Genomic DNA, 19955 nt, shown 5'->3' with positions numbered 1-19955 from the left:
TGAAATGTTGGGGAGGTGGGAATACTTGGAATGTGGGAAAACGTTTCACAGGACCTAATTACATGACGAGATTTAACATCACCATGACAATGGGTGAAGTCATCATGTCAAGATTAAAAATCGTCATCGCGAGTCAACCGGTCACATTGCGCTCGGTTTTGTGACGCCAGAAGTAGAACACGCACAAAAATGAAGTCACAAGTCGACATGACACGGATGCGTAATAAATTGCACTCTTGTTTTTAATTCAGTGTATTCGGGTCACTATAATTATTTTTAACTCGTTATATGACGCGGCATATTGAGAATGTACGAAAACGACTTTTAAATTCGCCGTTTTGAGAAACGTATCAATACGTGGTTTAAAATCGTCACAACGAGATGTGAAATCATCCTGACGAGACTAGATCGATCCTGATCTCGTCAGGATGACATTATTTCTCTTCATTGCGACTCTAATTCTCATCACATTGACTTTAATTTTCCTCATGATGACTTTCAATCTCGTTTTGTCAGGTTTATTTTTTCTTGTCGTGAAGTGACCCTAATTTGACTGCACGTGTGTTTTAAATGGGACTACGCTTATTATTCGTGCCCGAGCACCCCCTATTCTAGCCCCATCCCTGCATAAACACACAAAATGTATCTCTTAATATGGAGGAGTTTATTATGAGATGTGTAAAAATTGGGAGAGGGTTAAAATGATGATTCTGGGTAAAGTGGGAATCCTTTCAAATGTCGAGAAAAGGTTCCCACAATGCCCTGAATGTAGTGAAGCATTTGAATTGTTGGGATCGGTTGAGAAATGTGGAAAAATGAGTACAATGGTATATAACGTTAAGAATAACAATCGCGAATTTTATCGAAGGCTGACCGATGCGGCTTGCAGTTTATCATGGCCAAGCCTGACTGGGTGCGATTGTACTCGTCGCAGCAGCCGCGCCTTTTCCTGCCTCGACCCAACGCGTGTCAGCTGACATATCTGCTGCTCAACTCGGAAGAAGCCCAACTAGCGGCTGCAAGAAGTGTCAATCGGGAATCCACTACTTCAAGCCACAAGCGGAGGCCGAGTGGGGGGACTGACTGGTGGCGTCCGTGAAAGAACGAGGGTAAGTTCACCGCAGTTGACATGGAGGTAATGTCTGTCGAAGGAAATGGGTGACTTTTGTTGAGAAATTTAAAGATACCCGGTGAAACGGGGATCCTTCCCAGTTCGTGCTAATGTTAGCAATGTTAGCAGGCGTGCTGCTAGCTGGCAGCAAGTTAGCACATCGTACCATGGGTATAAAGGAACTGTGGAGATGTTTCGTTTTCAAATTACATTTTTTGCGCTTCTAGTGGATAGTGGTGTACTGTGATGTTTCGTGTTTATAATTGCTCAGCTATTCATTTTACGAACGGCGTTATTCTGAATTGATTAGTATTTTGATATCATACATGAGTATTGGAAGAGTGGTGCTCGTGTCACTTTTTATTTTCTTGAAACCGGAAATCGCTGCAAGGTAGGTTTTTTGTTGGACGGCTGCCCTAAGCTAAATTAGCTTGCTAAAACTCATTCTCGGGGTTTTCTTATCCATCACTTTGATCGAAGATGAAGGTCAGGCCTACATTGCAGCGTTAACACGATCCATTTCCCCCCAACAGTTCAGAATAAAGCTATAATTCCGTAGTCGACGTGGAAACGAGAACCGATATGAAAGATTAATAAACGTTAAGGAAGTGGGCCGAATCAGCAGACATCTTGACTTGGGCCGATATGGGGACCACCGAAGTCGACTCGTGACATAGTCATCGCAGGTTTCTTCAGACACGACGCTGCAATAGTTCCGAATTGAAATATTGTAACATTTTCGGGGAGTATGTTGATGTCGTGTTCTTCGAATCGCCGCGTTTTATTTGGACAGGCTCTGTCCTGCAGGAATTTCAAGCATGGCTCCATCGTCTTTGCTTTTCCAGTCTTCAATCGGGGTTTCAGATGTAAACCACATAATATTATGTTGTTTGTGATATATGAACGAGTTACCCCAGCAAGATGAGGAAAATATTGTTTTTGTGTGAATGGCTTACTCCAGCAAATTGTGAAAACGTTTTCATGTTCTTGCTTCTTCTGTGTTTTAGTTCATTTTATTTCATGGTCAAGACTAACCGTACCCAGTGTCTATACGAAATCACAATCTCGTTGGTGTCACTGTGCTCCACGCTATTTGCTGCTAATCTGATAGTAATCTCACAGAGGATGTAAGAAAGGAGTCACTGAGGTGAACTTGGCCTTCGTTGTGGAGGACAAAAAATGTTTAAATGTGGTGTGCCTTATTGTCCCCTGCATGTGTGAAGATTAAGGATGCAACTCACCGTTATTTTAAAAGCTATTTAATCCGTCAATTTTTTTTCTTTTCCTTTATTGATGAATCTGGAAAATGAATTTCTAGCCCCATTTGAAAAAAATTAAAACGGCATTATTTAAAATAGACAGTGCAGATGCAGTGCAAACATAAATTCATTACATTCGGTTACTGGTTCGGTCCACAACATGTCAGAATATTGTCCCCCCAAAAATCTTGATCATATTTTTCCAAAGGGAAAGCAGATGTTTCCTAATGTCTTTCCTTGATTAAACAAAATGGTTAATCAAGATCTCTAAGTGATTGGTTGATTCTCAAAATTGTTGTAGTTTATTTGATAATATATTCATATTTATTTATTTTTAAACAATTAATCGTTGCACCTCTACTTTTGTGCACTCGTAGAACAGAGTGCACCAGCCAAAAGTAGTAAGAGGTACCGGTACACCAAATTGTCCATGTGCTAATACGCTCTTTGTCATCTCTCCTCACACAATTCACTGCACTAGTAGAAAGGCACTCTTATACCCTTTTCCCACTGAAACTAGTGGATAGTAGTGACCCGTGGCGACACGCAACCAATTGGCATATTGTCCCTTTCCCATTGACCAACAGAAGGCGATTCAGCCGCCCCCACTACCACCACCACTTTGTGTCTGGTTATGTCGTCACGCTGTGATTGCGTCGATGATAGTGCGACAGGTTTCTTGGTGGTAAACAAAGCAACATGGAAGCGAGTGTTCTTTCTTTTATGCTTTTTACCGTCCTCAAAATGGTCAAAAAGCAGCAGAGGATCAACTCTTTGCTACTACTGAGACAACGTCGATGATGTGAATTTTTGGCAAAATTTGGGGGGGGGTGCTATATACGAGGCCGATGGCGCGCGATGTTATGACGCATCACGTACCGCTCTATGTCATCATGTATTTGCCAGGCAGCTCCGTGTTAGGTCTTCAAACTGCAAGCGATACGGAGCGTAGGCGATCACAACCCACCTCCCGTGGCATGCTGGTGGACACGGATCGACACTGGCCAGTGAGCCTTTCCCACTGCTCAAAAATGCATTTTTACCCGTGGTTTTGCAGCAGTGGGAAAGGGGTATTGGTCTGCCCTTGTAGACTGCCTTTTTCTTAGACTGAGTTTTCCCCCTACTGTCTGACATTTCTGTGTACTCATAGAATAACTGTCCGAATCCATCTTTGTCACAGCTGTTGTGAAAGCGCTATATAAATCAGCATGTATTGTATTGTATCCATCCATCCATTTTCCGATCCATTTTATCCTCACACAGGTGGTGCTGGAGCTGTCTTCGGGCAGTAGGCAGGGGAGACCCTGAACCCGTTGCTAGCCAATCACAGGGCACACAGAGACGAACAACCATCCGTGCTCGCACTAACACCTAGGGACAATTTAGAGCAGGGGTGCCCAAACTTTTTGGATCGAAGATCTACTTTTTGATCAACTAACCTCACGGGATCTACCCTTACCGGCGCGCACACACACACACACACACACACACAAATTTAAGATTTACCTGCTTTATTTTATTTTTAATTTTTTTTTTTTTGTGAAAATGAGACTGATTAGTGTGCAGTGTATATTAACACAAAAAATATATTAACATGTACAAAGACACACAAGTGGTTGTTTTTTTTCTTCTCGACACTCCTCGGATCTACTTGGGACCTGTCTTGGATCTACCGGTAGATCAGGATCTACCTAATGGGCACCCCTGATTTAGAGCATTCAATGAGACTGCCATGCATGTTTTTGGAATGTGGGAGGAAACCGGAGTTCCCGGAGAAAACCCACGTAGACACGGGGAAAACTTGCAAACTCCACACAGGAAGTCAGAGCCAGGATCAAACTCGTGACCTATGCACTATGAGGTCGACGCGCTAACCACTCGTGCAACGGGCCACAACTGTCCTAATTACTCGTGATTTTTCAACACACAACGACCGCGATCATTTTAGAAAACAAAATAATCCTATTTGTGAAGGGACAAAAAAAAAAACACGTAAAAAAAAACATTTGTCCTTTTTGCGTGTATCAGGTCATGGTAGCCATTTTAAGAGTGCACTGAATTGTGAGTACATGGACAATGCATAGTAGGAGTGCATCTACAGGGTCTCTTCGATGAGCAGTTAAGTGTGTTTGTGTGTGTGTGTATGTGGGGGGGTGGTGCAGGGGAAAATGTCTAAATGTCTCTCTGTTATGATAGTGACTAACGGCAGCTTTCACTTCTTCATCACCCCCCTCCACTCTTTCTTCCCTCCCCTCATTGCCCGTGTCGCTGTCTCCTCAGGCAGAGTTTGGTTTCATCATGGCCTTTTGTGTCTGAGGAGCAGCCACAATGATCGGAGGATTGTTCATCTACAACCACAAGGGGGAGGTCCTCATCTCTCGGGTCTACCGAGATGATATAGGGTAAGTCTGTTGCTTGGGATTCGATCTTGCATTCGTGCGTGTACACACACACACACACACACACACACACACACCACACAAACCAGTTATTCCTCCAATCCAAATCTTAAAATTTGCTGATGTTGTAGAATTTAAAACGGCACAATTAATAAAGTCCACAAAGTTACCCTCTTATACTATATTTCTAAACATGTTCAAGGGAAAAAAATAGATTAGCTCCCATGTGGGTGCCTTGTACCTCCTTCACGATTGTTCCTCTTTCATCCAGCGCAGACACAATCGCTTTTCTTTGCTCATCCACAGCAAAGACATGTTCTCCTCCTCATCATTTGGTGCAAGACCCATTAATCCTTCTAAATCGGTTTCATATGACATCAAGATCAACACCATATGTCTGTGTAAATCATGCACAAAAATGTGTCTTGTGCATTTTTGCAAGTCTTCATCCTCTTTTCCTCTCTATCACCACTTTCCTCCATCTGTCCACATTGGCCCATGTAGGAATAGGTAAGAGAAACTCATACCTAACAAGCATGGAATCCCCATCCCCTTCACCTTTTCCCTCCCATGGCCATAAACCAAGTGGACACCCCTCCCCTCCAAACCTCCCACCACAACCTAAACTTGCATGTCAGTGAATTTCACCATAAACATTCTTGAAGCATGAGTCACCTGCTATATAAAACAAATCCAACCAACACAGACTGATGGAAAGTAGCCAAGCAAAATACGCACACACACACACACACACACACACACACAAACGCTACCAATGCATTAGCATGGAGTCTGCGCATGGGATATGATGGATCATTTGTGTCCATGCTTTGCGTTTTTCTTCATATGGATAGTGTGATCAATTTCCCATTGAGGTGTGTCCCTTCTGATGCAGTGAAGTCAAAGCAAAAGCATTTTTTTAAAAAATTGGCAGTAATTCCCCACATTCCATGGTTTACTGTTCATCTTTTTTTCTGCGAAATGTTACCTATCTGAAATCTATTTTTGATACACTTCGGGAATACCCTGACAACTCCCTGCCGTGAATTGGTGTCAAGGAAATACGTACATGGATGCAAGAAGTCCACAGCCCTGTTCAAATGCCAGATTTTTGTGAAATAAAAATAGTCCACAATAGTCCTTGTCAAACTATTTTCACGATTGAAGAGGCCAATAACCAGTACGACACACTTTGTATGCTTTTACAATTAAAAACAATACATTTTACAACCCCACACAGTAGGGAGAACAAGTATTTGATACACTGCTTAGTGCTGAAGTTTTCCGACATACAAAGAAAGTAGTGGTCTTTAGTTGGTATCAAAGATACTCTCCAACTATAAGGGACAGAATCAAAAACAAAAAAAAATCCAGAAAATCACAGTCGATGATTTTTTTAAAATAATTCATTCGCATTTTATTGCATTACATAAGTATTTGATGCATTAGAAAAATCTTTCTTTGCATTTAAAGAGATCAGACCTACCTTTTCTGTAGTTCTTCACCAGCTTTGCACACACTGCAGCAGGGATTTTGGCCCACTCCTCCATATAGATCTTCTCCAGAGCATTCAGGTTTCGGGGCTGTCGCTGGGCATCAAGTCAGGTCAAGTACAACTTTATTGTCAAATGTGTTGTATGTGCAACATACAGCACAGATGAAATTTCTTCCCTCACAAGACAACATACAATAAGAGGAGCCGCTGCGGGTGCCCGCGCCGCCATCAAAAGAAAAGTTAACATAAAATGACAAAATAATACAAGACAACACATTAGACAGAGACGATCTGCAATCTTAACCACTTTCCTGCATATACTTTGTTGTCTGAAGCAGTTATAGATGAAAGAGGCGCGAATAAAAGTGTCATTTCATCAGTGGATCAAAGACATCATGCTGAAATGTGCACATGTACAAGCTAAGCTTGAAAGCAACAAGATGATGTAGCATCCCTTGACGAAAAAGGATTGGCTCTCTTCTCCTGTCCCATGTAAATCCACTTCAATTCCAAGCCGCGACTCCCAGTTCCACATATGTATCGGCGCTCTGCGCTCACGCTCCTTTCTTCTCATCGTCTGCTTATGGCATGCAGTAAAATGTAAATTATTTATTTAAAAATCAGCAACTGATTTTCTGCATTTTTGGTTTACATTGTGTCCCTCATAGTTAAAGAGGGCATCTTTTGATACAAATTCACAGTGCATTCAAAATTACCCACAATGCACTTGGTGGGCTTCGATGGTCACTCAACAGATTTATGCATTGTGAGCAGGAAAACAAAATGGCACAAGCGAGTGGCGGCGCAAGCGACCAGCAAGTGATGACTTCAAATAATTCATTTAATTCATTGAAATTGTGTACAACAAAGTAAATAGAAAATGTGTGTGTGTGTATGTCTGTGTGTATATATATATATATATATATTTTTTAATTTTTTTTTTCCACAAGAGATAGTCGGTAATCTGAATCCTCGACAGGGAGCAAATAGTGAGTGTAAGATGAATTTAACATTATATTAAAGTGTTTTGTGATCATGTTTTGTGATATGTTTAATTTTTTTAAAGTATTGGGCAATGAAGATCTTTTTAGTGTCTGAGCATCACTTTTGTTGTTCGGCTATTTGTGGCAGAACTCTGTGCCGTTCCCTGCAAAAAAGTGGGCGATTACTGTATGTATACAAGGAATGCAGTACTTGTTCTTTGAAAGCTGTTGTGAACAAACTTTGAGGCTTCGATTGACTGGTGGCGACAGCTGTTGTTGCGGTATTAACATATCCCTGAAGCATTTTCTTTGTCCCTTATCTTTCGCAGCTTTTCTCTGTGATCAGCCACACCGCCATTCACTGCAGTCAGAAGAATGTTTTTTTTAATTTATATATATTTTTTAAAATCTCTCTTTCCTAATGATTTTCCATCGCCTTTGCATTGCAGGCGCAACGCAGTGGACGCGTTCCGTGTGAACGTGATCCACGCACGACAGCAGGTCCGCTCGCCGGTGACCAACATCGCCCGCACCAGCTTTTTCCACGTGAAGCGCTCCAACATCTGGCTGGCAGCCGTCACTAAGCAGAATGTCAACGCCGCCATGGTGTTCGAGTTCCTGTACAAGATGTGTGACGTCATGACAGCCTATTTTGGCAAGATCAGCGAGGAGAACATCAAGAACAACTTTGTGCTTATCTATGAACTGCTCGACGGTAAGAAGTCCGTTACAGGATAAATCACCCGAGTCAGCTGCATGTTTTCCTGGTGAACTAACCATCTTATCTGTTAACGGGTGCAATTTTGTTTGTTCACACAGAAATTCTGGACTTTGGCTACCCTCAGAACTCTGAAACTGGAGCTCTGAAGACCTTCATCACTCAACAGGGCATTAAGGGACAGGTCAGTGTCCTCCCTCTGAAATTTTCAAATGTTATCGCATTTGTCCATGGATCTGACTTTTTCAGCAAATGGAGGTTAAGTTGTTTCTTTAAAAAATGAGAGTTGAACTGATGATTTATTTTCTTTAATAGAGCTGGTGATGCAACCATGCTTAACTTTCAGGCATAAAGCTTAATGCTTTTTATATTGGTGTGTGTATGTGCGTGTGTGCATGCGTGCCTGTGTAGTGTTCTGTGTTTGTCAAGTGTGATTTCAATAACTTTTTTTTCTTTTTACACTTTCATTCCATTATATTATCCGGATTACTGCTTCTTGCTTCAGCACCAGGTAATTAAAAAATAAATAAATTAAACTACTCTACTTTGCCCTACTGCACACATTGCCAGCTGTGGCACACAACTACCTGCTCTCAATTCCATTTAGCGTTTCTGACGAGCTTTGCGCTGCTGTCTGTAGACAAAGGAGGAGCAGTCTCAAATCACCAGCCAGGTGACGGGCCAGATCGGCTGGCGTCGCGAGGGCATCAAATATCGCCGCAATGAACTCTTCCTGGATGTACTGGAGAGCGTCAACTTGCTGATGTCGCCACAAGGTTTGTTTAATTTGATAAGTTGAACACACGGCACCGTATTTTCACGACCATACGGCGCACCATATGAAGAGGCGCAATGTCAATTACGGGTGCCATTTCTATATTTAACACATACACAAGAAGCACTGCATTAATGAACACAGGCATAGTAAAACGTATGTTAGCTTAAAAAAATGCGGTAGCATGCACGCACACTAGCGTATGTTTTTAAAAAGGCAGCGTGAGCGAAACTGGCCTTGTTTAGCACAATGTACTCGGTGGGGCTGGGTGATATGGCTGCAAAACGTTCCACAACAGACCCATTTAATATCAAGTCAATATTGATCAGGATTTCTTTGTTTTTCCTATTTCAAATAAGAAAAACAATGAACCCTTTGTGTGTACATTGTAATGCGCAAAGTTGCTCCTTGAACAGTGCATTGTAGGTGCATCTTTGCGCAAGACACTGCCCCAATCGTTTTTTGCGGGACCATTATTGCTGTCTAATTTTAATTGGGTTGGGTTGCCGAGGGTCTGACATGGCTAACACTTGCACGAGCGCGTCAAAGATGGGGAGCTCCTTTATTTGTACATCACGTCTCCATCCGGAGCTGTTTGATCAGCTTAGAATGCAAGAGTTGTACTGAGTCGCCCAGTCATTTATTTGAATGTTATGCTGCTGCTGCTTGGTTGGTTTTGAGGCTGCTTCTTCTAGTTTTGGGGCGGCTGTACGCTGTCCACAACACCTTCAATACCAGGGTCGGGGTTTGCTTTCAAAAAAATTTTTTTTTAATCAAACATATTATCAAATAGCATTTTCTGTTTATCAATCATGTGTCTTTCGCCATACCTATTGATATCGAATTATCGCTCAGCCTTACTCTCATGGCATTGGTACTTAAATTGGTGTAACCTCAAACAAGGAAGTACTTGAGGACGTCAAACTCCATTGCCATTCAAGACCTTTGGGTCCATTTCTTCAGGTCAGGTGCTGAGCGCCCACGTGTCTGGCCGAGTGGTGATGAAGAGCTACCTGAGCGGAATGCCTGAGTGCAAATTCGGCATGAACGACAAGATCGTCATCGACAAGCAGGGCAAAGGTGGAGCGTCCGATGATGCTGGCAAGAGGTGAGCAGCGCAGGAAGTTGCACTCAGCCTTCTACGTCTGTGTGTTGTCTTGTTCAGTCTGTAAAAAGACAAATGTATTTATTTGGATTCTTTTCCCACCTTTGTTTTGTTTTGGGTTTTTTTCTTGTTTTTTTTTTGTACGCATCTCTTCTTTCTGTCCCTGTCTTTCTTTTCTATGTGCTGTACATCAGTGATTTAGGGGGAGGAAGGTACTGTATTGACATGATTCTTCAGTAGCACTCTGTCACACACACACAACACACAGGACACGACATAGTTGGTTCGTGACGTCTTTGTGCAGTGATGACATTTTTATCATTTTGTCTCGGTGGCATCATTGGAGTGCATTTTTGGGGCAGGGGATGATTTGAGTGAAGGCTGTCTCCCTCCCAGACAAAAAAATATATATTTTCACTCGAGCTGTCAAACGATTAAAATATTTATTATTTAAAAACGCAACCATCATAATTAACTCATAATCGTGATTACTCACACATTTTTCGTTTCTGAATTTCCTTTGATATTTTTTTGTCCTATTGTTTTCCCCTGTTTTAATGGTCTCATCAACATGGAATCATGGATCAGTTTTCTATGTGCAAAATGCAAATATATACTGAAACAACGATTTTCAATTTTATATGAACATTTTTCACTTGGAGCAGTTATTCACATGTAATCTCTCACAATATTACTGTCCATCAACAATGGTGAAAAAAATATTTTGTCACACAACAGCTCTTTTTAGGGAATCAAAACGGAACATAATAAAATTATCAAGTGCACATCTAAGGTAAACTAGGACTAAGACTATAGTGGATTTAAGCCATGGTTCCATACTTTTGCTTTGAACACAGTGGTCAGGCTATGTTGATTTTCTCTATGGTTTTGAGTAGACATAATTTCGGATGACTACACTTGGTTCGAGGAAACGCAGGAGACGTTTTATTTTCAGTGTCGTTGCAAAAACTGCACTTCTGAACTCTCGACGTGCCTCAGCGCACCGTCACTGTCAGATGAACACAGAGAAGCTCAACCCCCTTTATTTATATGGACACGGAACACGGTAACCTTCCACACAAAATAGTTCCAAACAAGTAACAATCACGTCAGTGGCATACACCGTATTCAACAGGCTACCTGCTCTATTTCAACCCCGTCTCTTATTTCTCTCCCGAAACGGTGTCTTCTCCCGCTTGGTGTACCTTAGCCTTCTCCGCTACATCCAATCACTGTACATGGCTTGTAATGGAGGCTCTCGCTGGAGTCGTTAGATGCAATGCGAATTATTTCAGCTTGAGTCGAGCTCTGGACAATGTTGACAGGCTTGCATGCATCCATACATTTAGCTATGGCGTCAGCAAATTTGTTCTTCGTCGTGTTATCCATTTTCTTCGCTTTGAAATGATCCATAGCCGTCTGTCTTAGACGAGGGGGTGGAGTACTCACGTCAGCTGTGTGCTTGGCCATTGTGTGGTATTTCAGACTCGATGTGCTATGATGATAGCTCAGTTTACAGCTGCAAAACATTATTAATAATAATTTTGGTCTTGTCAGTGGAACAATCTAGCAACTTTTTAAAATAATAATAATAATAATAATAAATTTTATTTATAAGCGCCTTTCAAGACACCCAAGGACACTTTACAATAACAAGTAAACTTTCCATTCATAAACTCTTTAAGTATCCGTTTTCAGTGTCTTGCGCTGCCATAGCTGGCAAAACAGATATGGGCGTGGATTTCTGCAGCGCTTGTTGTTTTGTTTCCGGTTTATTTATAGGGCAACGTAAAATCCGCTGTGACGTGTGCCGCATTAATCTCGCGAGAAAAAATTTAGTCACGTTAAAATTCATTTAAATTCATGCCGATATTAACGCGATAAACTGACAGCTCAAATTTTCACATTTAGGACAAAGGCTGCAGCTATTTTAAAAACTTAATTTCCATCAATTTATTTAATAAAACATGATGACATTTAAACTGGCAGTGCAGAAAATGCACAAACCTAAATTAAGTCGGATTTCATTTCTGGTTTGGTCTGCAGCACGTCAGGAAAAAAAATACATTATCAGAAATGACTATCGATAAATTTAATCATTGATAAAATGATTCTTCGTTAATTTAATTATTGGTGAGTTGTCAATTGATTGATAAATCACTCCGTTTCAGAGTTATCACCAACTTAAATTATTTTCCTTTTCTTCAGGGGCTTAATAGTGTCTTGATGTTTGACCTAGTTGTAAATACAAGCCTGTTTTTGTAATGCTGTGTTAAATAACTAAATGAGACCAAATAGTGATTTTCTTCCAGGAAGATATCTTGTCAGGCCAACTGCACTTGCTGCCTTTTGAAACATATTCTTCTCTATAAAACAATTACCGGTGATATTTTTGAGTGCCCAAAAATTGAGGAACTCTGCATAAAAGCTGTAATTCCTTAATGGTAAATGTCATTATTGTGAAATATTTTAAATTAAAGGGGCATGTGATGGAGAAAAAAAAAATATCGATAATAGTTGCAGCAGCATTGAGGTTTGTCGGACGTGCTGATTGGCACTGGCTAACATGCATTTAGCAATCTGCACTTCTGCACTTGCTCAACATGCAACCTTCGTAGCTCTGCCCCTCGTTGTCATGGTAACACCCAGCAGTATATGGGGCGCTGATGACACTCATACATTTACATGAGACAGGAGTGACATGGAAACAGCCCCCCCCCCCCACCAGAACAGGTTAAATTCATGTCACTAACTTATAATTAAGAACTATTCATTTCATATAAAACTCAATAACATTACCATTAAAATGGCTTCTAGATGATAGGATTTGTTTAAAATGAAAGAAAAGAAAAAAAGGCACCAAAAGTGCACATGTACATACACAGCACTATTGAAATCAATGAATGAAACGTGTAGTGGTGTATAAAAGCAAAATCATAAACACAGTCACTGTCCAAATACTTCTGACCTTGACTACACGTCTCATATATACATGTCATGCACTGATCCCCTCCTCTCTCACGACCTATTCAACACACCCTTTCAATGACTTGTGTTTGTTTCCTTCTTGTTTAAACATTTGGGGTTTTTTTTTAGCCCCGCCTAAATCCCTGCTCGACTTTTTAACCATCCACACAAACACCCACCAGGGTCTGTGGTTCGACACCATTAACCTAAGATTAAGATATCCTTTATTTGTCCCGCAATGGGGAAATTACAATCAGACTTCAGAAAGGAAAAACGCTGAGTAGGGAGAGGGGGGAAAAAAACACGCTCGAACTATCCTCTTCTGAGGATAATTTAAGTCCAGGATAAAAAAAAGACCCTAGCACATAAATAAGCATATGACAGTTACAACAAGACATAACATGTAATAAGGGGGAGGATGAATGGGGTGGGGGGGCCGTTCCTACCTTACCATTCTTTGTCTTGGCAGTCATCTCTGTGTGCGCGACTTCATAGTCGGCAGAGTGAAACTTGTATCGTGTAGCACTGGAGCTGTTACGGAGGAGTGTGTGTGTATGTACACTGACTCCGTTATGTCTGCCAGTGGGAAGCAGTCCATCGCCATCGACGACTGCACCTTCCACCAGTGTGTGCGCCTCAGCAAGTTCGACTCGGAGCGTAGCATCAGCTTCATCCCCCCTGATGGAGAGTACGAGCTTATGAGGTCAGTTGGTCCACCTGTGCAGTGTCAATATTTGGCTATGGGGGCCAGGGAGGGGATTTGTTCTGATATAGAGAACAACCGGGATACATCTTCGGTGTACTGATGGGCAAAATGACAACATTCATTACTCCATGACACTTCATTCACTCTTTACTGACACCTGCTATGCAGTGACAAGTATAGCAGATGAAATCTTGTAATGCTTTCAAGTACAGTGGTGCCTCTACTTACAAATGTCTCTTTATACGAAATTTTCAAGTTACGAAACGCCTCAACAGGAAAATATTGCTTCTTGTTACGAAAGAAACTTTGAGATACGAAAGGTAAAAACACAGTACAGGCTGCTACCATCTCCGAGTTTCCTGAACGCAGCATGCTTAAACCTGCGCTGCCATTGGCTATTAGCTAGCACAGGGGTGGGCAAACTTTTCTGCTCGGGGGCCACATTCTTTTAAAATTTGACAGAAGGGCCAGGTCAGCACGAGCTGTGCTACATTAAAAAAAAAACTGCGTTTGTTGACAGTCCATATCAAACATCAACAGAACAAAACCATGATAGTACTGTATTATACTTTTTTTTAAATGACAACAGTGTTGTTGATTACCTATTTTAGCCTGTGCACTGTTGCAGATGGATTGTGATTAGACCAGTAGAAGTGGAGCGATACAGAGGTGGTCAACAAGATCCCCCCCCCACCCCTCTCCCCTCCGTGTTCTGCAACTTCAAGTCAATGCGCCACCTGGCGGTGAAATGCCTGTCATTACAAGTCCAATTGAAATGAATGCAATCGTTCACATTGAACCTTAATTGTGGACCAACCTTCGGCGGGCCAGATTAAAAAGACCAACGGGCCGGATTCGGCCCGCGTGCCGTAGTTTGCCCACCTCTGACCTAGCATCTTCCTGGCATCCCATTGGCTAAGAGGGACCTGTACCGTATGTGTCAATGTGTGTAAATGGATAGATAAATGGATAGATCTGTGTCTATGTGGCATCCTCGTCATTCGCCCCAACAGCCATGAGACGTTCCGATGGTTTCACGTAAACATGAATCACCCAGAAAGAGTGTTCACCGGTCGGGCGATCGCCTTGGGCATTTTTGAAGGATTGTTAAAAGCCGTCAAAAGGAAACGTCTTTGGATCAGTTCTTTACAAAACGCCAGGCAAAAACCACTTCTGAGAGATAACATGAACTGAAGAGAGCAGCAAACGATGAGGACGCAGTTAAGTTAAATGACCATCATTTTTGTTCTATTCTTTATTTTTTACATTATGCACAGCTCTCATTTACCAATCTAATTGTAACACGTATTTGTTGCATATTTATGCTTTTGAAAACATGTCTGAATGTTGGGGGGCTTGGAACGGATTAGGGCAGTTACATGGAAAACGCGTCTCAACGTACCACATTTTATAGTTAAGAAATTTCTTCCAGAACCAATTAATTGCGTACATCGAGGTACTGCTGTTGTTTGAAGAAAAAAAAGTCCCAATATGGTGAAATTAAGCTTCATGAATAAAATATCAGTGAGGCTTTCCAGCCTCTTGGTTTGCACATGGCTTGCAGCAGTTTTGCTGTATTTTCTCGATGGTGTCATAAAGCGGTAAGCAATACGTATACACAGAATGAAATAAGACTCTAGGTTTAACCGTGACTAAACCCCCGTCCGTAGCAGTATTGCATTTTGAGCAGGCGGTGTGTCATGCAACTATGGAATAATGAAGAAACATCATGGTGAGCACTTTTATGGCTAACCCCGAACAAACATGTTTTAAGAAGAATGGTGTGTAACAGTGTAACTCCCTAACTTGAAGCCAACTAAGTTGAAGCTCACTACAAATGCAGACAACACCTGCAAAAAGGTGCGAGGTAATACATTGAATGAACCTCGTTTGTCATCATGTGATTCTTCGTATTATTAATAACGTTCATCATAATTTTTGGGATCCGATACATGCTCCGAATCGCGGCTTCGTTTGGTGTGCCCACTTTTGCTCGAGACATGTGTCAAAGCTTCATTTGGCCTATCACTCACTGGTTTGGAGACAAAATAACTTGCACAATATTGCCAAAATGTCAGGACAACAGTGACTGTCCCTGAGACTCGCGAATGTCATTGAAAGATAAAGAAGACTTGAATGAGGAACTCAATTATGCGATACAAATTACAAACGTAACGATTGATGTGACTTCCCCGCTACCACTCACAGGTATCGCACCACTAAGGACATCATCCTGCCGTTCCGCGTCATCCCTCTGGTCCGCGAGGTTGGTCGCACTAAACTGGAGGTGAAGGTGGTCATTAAGTCCAACTTCAAACCATCACTTTTGGCCCAGAAGATTGAGGTGAGAAGTCATACACACAGGTGACACGGTTGCTGTGTGTCAAGTAAAGGCACCTCCCGTGACTGCCGCCTGAGATAGGAGTGACCTGAGTTGCGAGTGTAAACTTACAACGCGAGCACGAGGTGGCAGTCACATAAAATGAGTAAATACTCTCAGTTCAAGTTTACCGTGATGCTGTCAGAGATGGGCACTTTGCTCTATTTTGCCGGTCCGTCCTGCGTCAGCAACCTGGGTACCCTTCCGCCGTCGTCCCTCCATCTTCATCTATTTAAAGTGTTTTTGTCCCCGGAATTATTGCTTTTCAATGTATGATCTTATAATAGCTCAGTTTTACAATATTATTTACCAAATGTATGGCTTGTATTAAAGCCATATACAATAAGTATGGAGTGACGTATCGCTTCGACTCGGTTCAACAATCGTCTGCTACAGAATTGACAAGAAGAGTGAAAATATTTATTTTCATTTTAGATTTCCAAAGATTTTGTGGCTCTCATGGAATCTTGTATTCAACGGTTCAAATGCCTCATGAGTTGCCGACACTAATGTAATAGGTCCTTCCTCACTTGCCGTACACCGAAAGGTGTACAGTGAAACAATAGGACAGTCTAAACCTGTAATGTAGGATTCTAAATGCTGCATAATGTGCCACAATTGCGATTGTTGGTCACCAAAATTTGCTGACACATTTACTGATGTTCACATCAACCTCTAAAAATATTAGAAAGATTGTCCAAGTATTAGGAATTGTAGATTTTTTTCCTCTTCAGAGAGGCACTCACTACAAAGCTTGTGTCACTTCACGAGCGAAACACATCACCGATAGAATACAAAACACATGACATTTCTTGCCATGTGACACAATGCCAAACTTTGAAAAATGTGCAGGACTCTCATATGCAAACATTAACGTATTCATCACGTATACCCATGTGTGCCAGACTTTATTTCCAGCAACACTGTTGCATATAAAACTGGCCATCGATCAAACAAAAATGGCACCCATGTTTCTTTATAGTTCAATGTCTTAGTGATAAGCAACTCAACATTAGTATTTCAGAACACAAAAATAGCTACGATGATAAAATAATCATGATAAAAACTTTACTTTTAGAAATCCGTGCCTCAGAGAGACATACAAACACAGTAGGCTTTCTTAAACAGCTGGATTGATTGTGAGTGAAATGAGTGTCCGTAGGTACTTTGTTCTTTGACTGCACATTAGGTGGTTGCTATAATTTTACTGTTGAGATGAAAAAGGGAGGTTCTGTAGCGGCGACTGAGTCATACAAACTAGTCTTGTGCTGTTAATATCCTGTTAAGAAAAATGTGTTTTGCCTCCCGACACCACACCGACATTTAACGACATTTAAAGGGATGCACGAAAGCCCACTTACTTCCTTGCTTAGTCCATCCTTTAAAAAAATAAATAAATAAACTTCTCGTCCTCCATCCCCCAAATGGCCTTTTGTCTGGGATGGAATGCCCATCTCTGCAAACTATTCATTAAACAAAGAGGACACATGTATTTAAAGCAGCGACATAGCTTAGCATTTAGTCGCTCGTTTATGACTAATGCCAACATAAGCAATTACTCTAGTTATTGCCCCTCTTCATCGTGTGAAGTATGAACTGACCTTTATACTGCCCCCAAGTGGCCAAGACACATGCACCAAAAATGAGCCGGATCACGTGCAATACATTGAATGAAAAACTGTGACAAAACTGTTAAATTCTACTTCTGTAATTACTGGATGATTTTATGAAATATAATATAGGGTGATATTTTTTTTCATTAAAAAATCATTTCAGTGAATATCTTAGGGGAAAATCGAAATAATAAGTCAAGGTACCACTGTACGACAACATGACTGGTCTGTAGTCAAATCGCTTGTCATGGATGTAAAAAAATGTATTCATCAATGTGGTACTTTCTGTTCAGGTCCGCATCCCAACACCCCTCAACACCAGTGGCGTGCAGGTGATTTGCATGAAGGGAAAAGCCAAGTACAAGGCCAGTGAGAACGCCATTGTGTGGAAGTGAGTCACACAGATGCACACACACGTTTGTCAAGATGTCTGAGATTTTCTCCCATAAGCTGTCTACTGCAGCTTTTAAGTGAGTTGTTGTTTTCCTGTGTAGGATCAAACGCATGGCTGGAATGAAGGAGTCTCAGATCAGCGCTGAGATCGAGTTGTTGCCAACCAACGATAAGAAGAAATGGGCTCGACCCCCAATCTCCATGAACTTCGAGGTCAGCATAAACCGTAATTATATAGCTGTTCCCAAAGCTAGCGGGCTAATGTTTAAGCTTACTGAGCCATGACCATGTGCACTATTGTTACTGCAGGAAATGAGCACCGATCTAGGACTTACTTTTCGGCATTAGTTCAGTGCTGCATAGAACTTCAGTGAGGAATAGGAGGGCAGCTTATTTTTTAGCTCATTTGCTTGGACTGCTCCTCAAACAGGAAATGTAATTATGTGAAACGACAACTTCTTATTTTATCATATAAATTTGTAACATTAGCCATTACATATTATGCAATTAATGTTTGCTAAACCTCACACACATTTTTGTTCCTGGTCCCTTTTACAAGACTTGCACTGGATTTTGGATCATATTTTCCCCAAAAAAGCTACATATTTATTCACAGTAAATTACGGTTTGTGTGGAATATGCCAAAGGCGTGCACATTCACCAGCCTCACAAAATAAACTCTGGACACAACATGATCATGATGTCACTCACCTTTGCTGGCAGCCTGTTTACAGTTTACTCAAGGCATTCATTCTTCTCATTTTCCATCGGCAGTCAAAAATGAAAAAAAAAAGATTGGCAATTAAAAATGGAAAGAATACACGATACACAGCTTGACTCTTGTTGAGACACGCAAGCACACCCTGACTCTCTCTTCTCCACAGGTGCCGTTCGCTCCGTCTGGCCTCAAGGTGCGCTACTTGAAGGTGTTTGAGTCCAAGCTCAACTACAGTGACCACGACGTAATCAAATGGGTGCGCTACATCGGCCGCTCGGGCATCTACGAGACGCGCTGCTGAAGTGGAATGTCGGCCACCCCACGCAGCCACCCCATCCATCCTCTTACTGAATTTACGAGTTCCTCTTTGTCTCCTGCTTCCCATTTATTCTTAGTGCTTCTCTTATATGACCACCTCCTAACTAGGTGTTGGAGTTTGACTTTGCATCACGAAACGAAACAAAAGTAAATATGGCATAATGCACAGATATATGCAAAATGTGAACTATTGTATCATAATCTCATAGTGAAGCGCAAGTGCACCAAGGGGGGGTGCCATTGTGTTCATTCAGTGTTATTGTTCTGCTACCACTCGAGAAAAATTTGAATTTAATTTGGTCCTGCACCACTTTAACTTTAGAATTCATCTCTCTGGTAAGATGATGTGTAGCTGTTGTGGTTTCACATGAATCTTGGTATAGTTCTTATGTATGAATAGAATAGTTCAACCTTCAAAATGCCCCCTGACTCCACCCCCAGCCTCAGTATTGTCAACCACCTCAACTGCACTCTGAGCAAGTTGCATTTGTGTAATCTGCATTCAGCTAGGAAGAAGAGGACATTCCAAACAGACTTTATGAGCTCAGCTAGTTGGTTGGTTTTTATTCTTAAAAGGGAAAAAACAACTCTTTCTCAATGTATCTGAAGCACGAAGACCAACTACTTCCAGTGCTCGATCGAACTCGAAAGATGAGTTGAGGAATCAGGCCCCTTGCCCTGCAGGTTGATTTAGAGGTGATGTCTCCCCCTGGTGTTTACCTTTCCACTGTCTTCATATTTGTAGCCCTGGTGACCGTTCTGTCCAATAAAATCTGACAAAGTATCCAAAATACAATTTTGTAATTTGTTTGTTTGTTTACACCATCAATTCAGTTACTGTGCTGTGGAAATTTAGCAAATCCGGAGTTAAATATTCACCGCCTGTTGTGCTCAATAAACCTTGAAATAATGCTAATAAAAGTATTACATCTAACAATAGATTTTACGATGTGAAAAGAAATTACTTTTATTCGGCGCATTCAGTATTTTTGACTGTAAACCGTGAATTTCTTGT

General features: G+C 41.4%; 1 protein-coding gene across 2 annotated transcripts; it reads left to right on the top strand.

Annotated features, from left to right (window-relative positions):
- Positions 1 to 945: 945 nt before the first annotated feature.
- On the top strand, positions 946 to 19736 carry LOC127616720 (AP-2 complex subunit mu-A). 2 transcript variants are annotated; one of them, XM_052088514.1, is made up of 12 exons: positions 946 to 1109; positions 4651 to 4772; positions 7697 to 7962; positions 8067 to 8155; positions 8606 to 8741; positions 9704 to 9848; positions 10040 to 10057; positions 13396 to 13515; positions 15727 to 15862; positions 17805 to 17902; positions 18006 to 18117; positions 18789 to 19736. In XM_052088514.1, exons 2-12 carry the CDS (start codon positions 4699 to 4701, stop codon positions 18921 to 18923), a joined length of 1329 nt encoding a protein of 442 aa, XP_051944474.1. In that variant the 5' UTR covers positions 946 to 1109; positions 4651 to 4698; the 3' UTR covers positions 18924 to 19736. The 2 variants fall into 2 exon arrangements, with proteins under 2 accessions (XP_051944474.1, XP_051944475.1); XM_052088515.1 differs by lacking the exon at positions 10040 to 10057.
- The last annotated feature ends 219 nt before the right edge of the window (positions 19737 to 19955 follow it).

Source organism: Hippocampus zosterae, chromosome 15 (genome assembly GCF_025434085.1).
Source record: "Hippocampus zosterae strain Florida chromosome 15, ASM2543408v3, whole genome shotgun sequence".
Classification (NCBI taxonomy): Eukaryota; Metazoa; Chordata; class Actinopteri; order Syngnathiformes; family Syngnathidae; genus Hippocampus; species Hippocampus zosterae.
The sequence above is the reverse complement of the archived record's forward strand: the minus strand, read 5'-3'. Positions and strand labels throughout refer to the sequence as shown.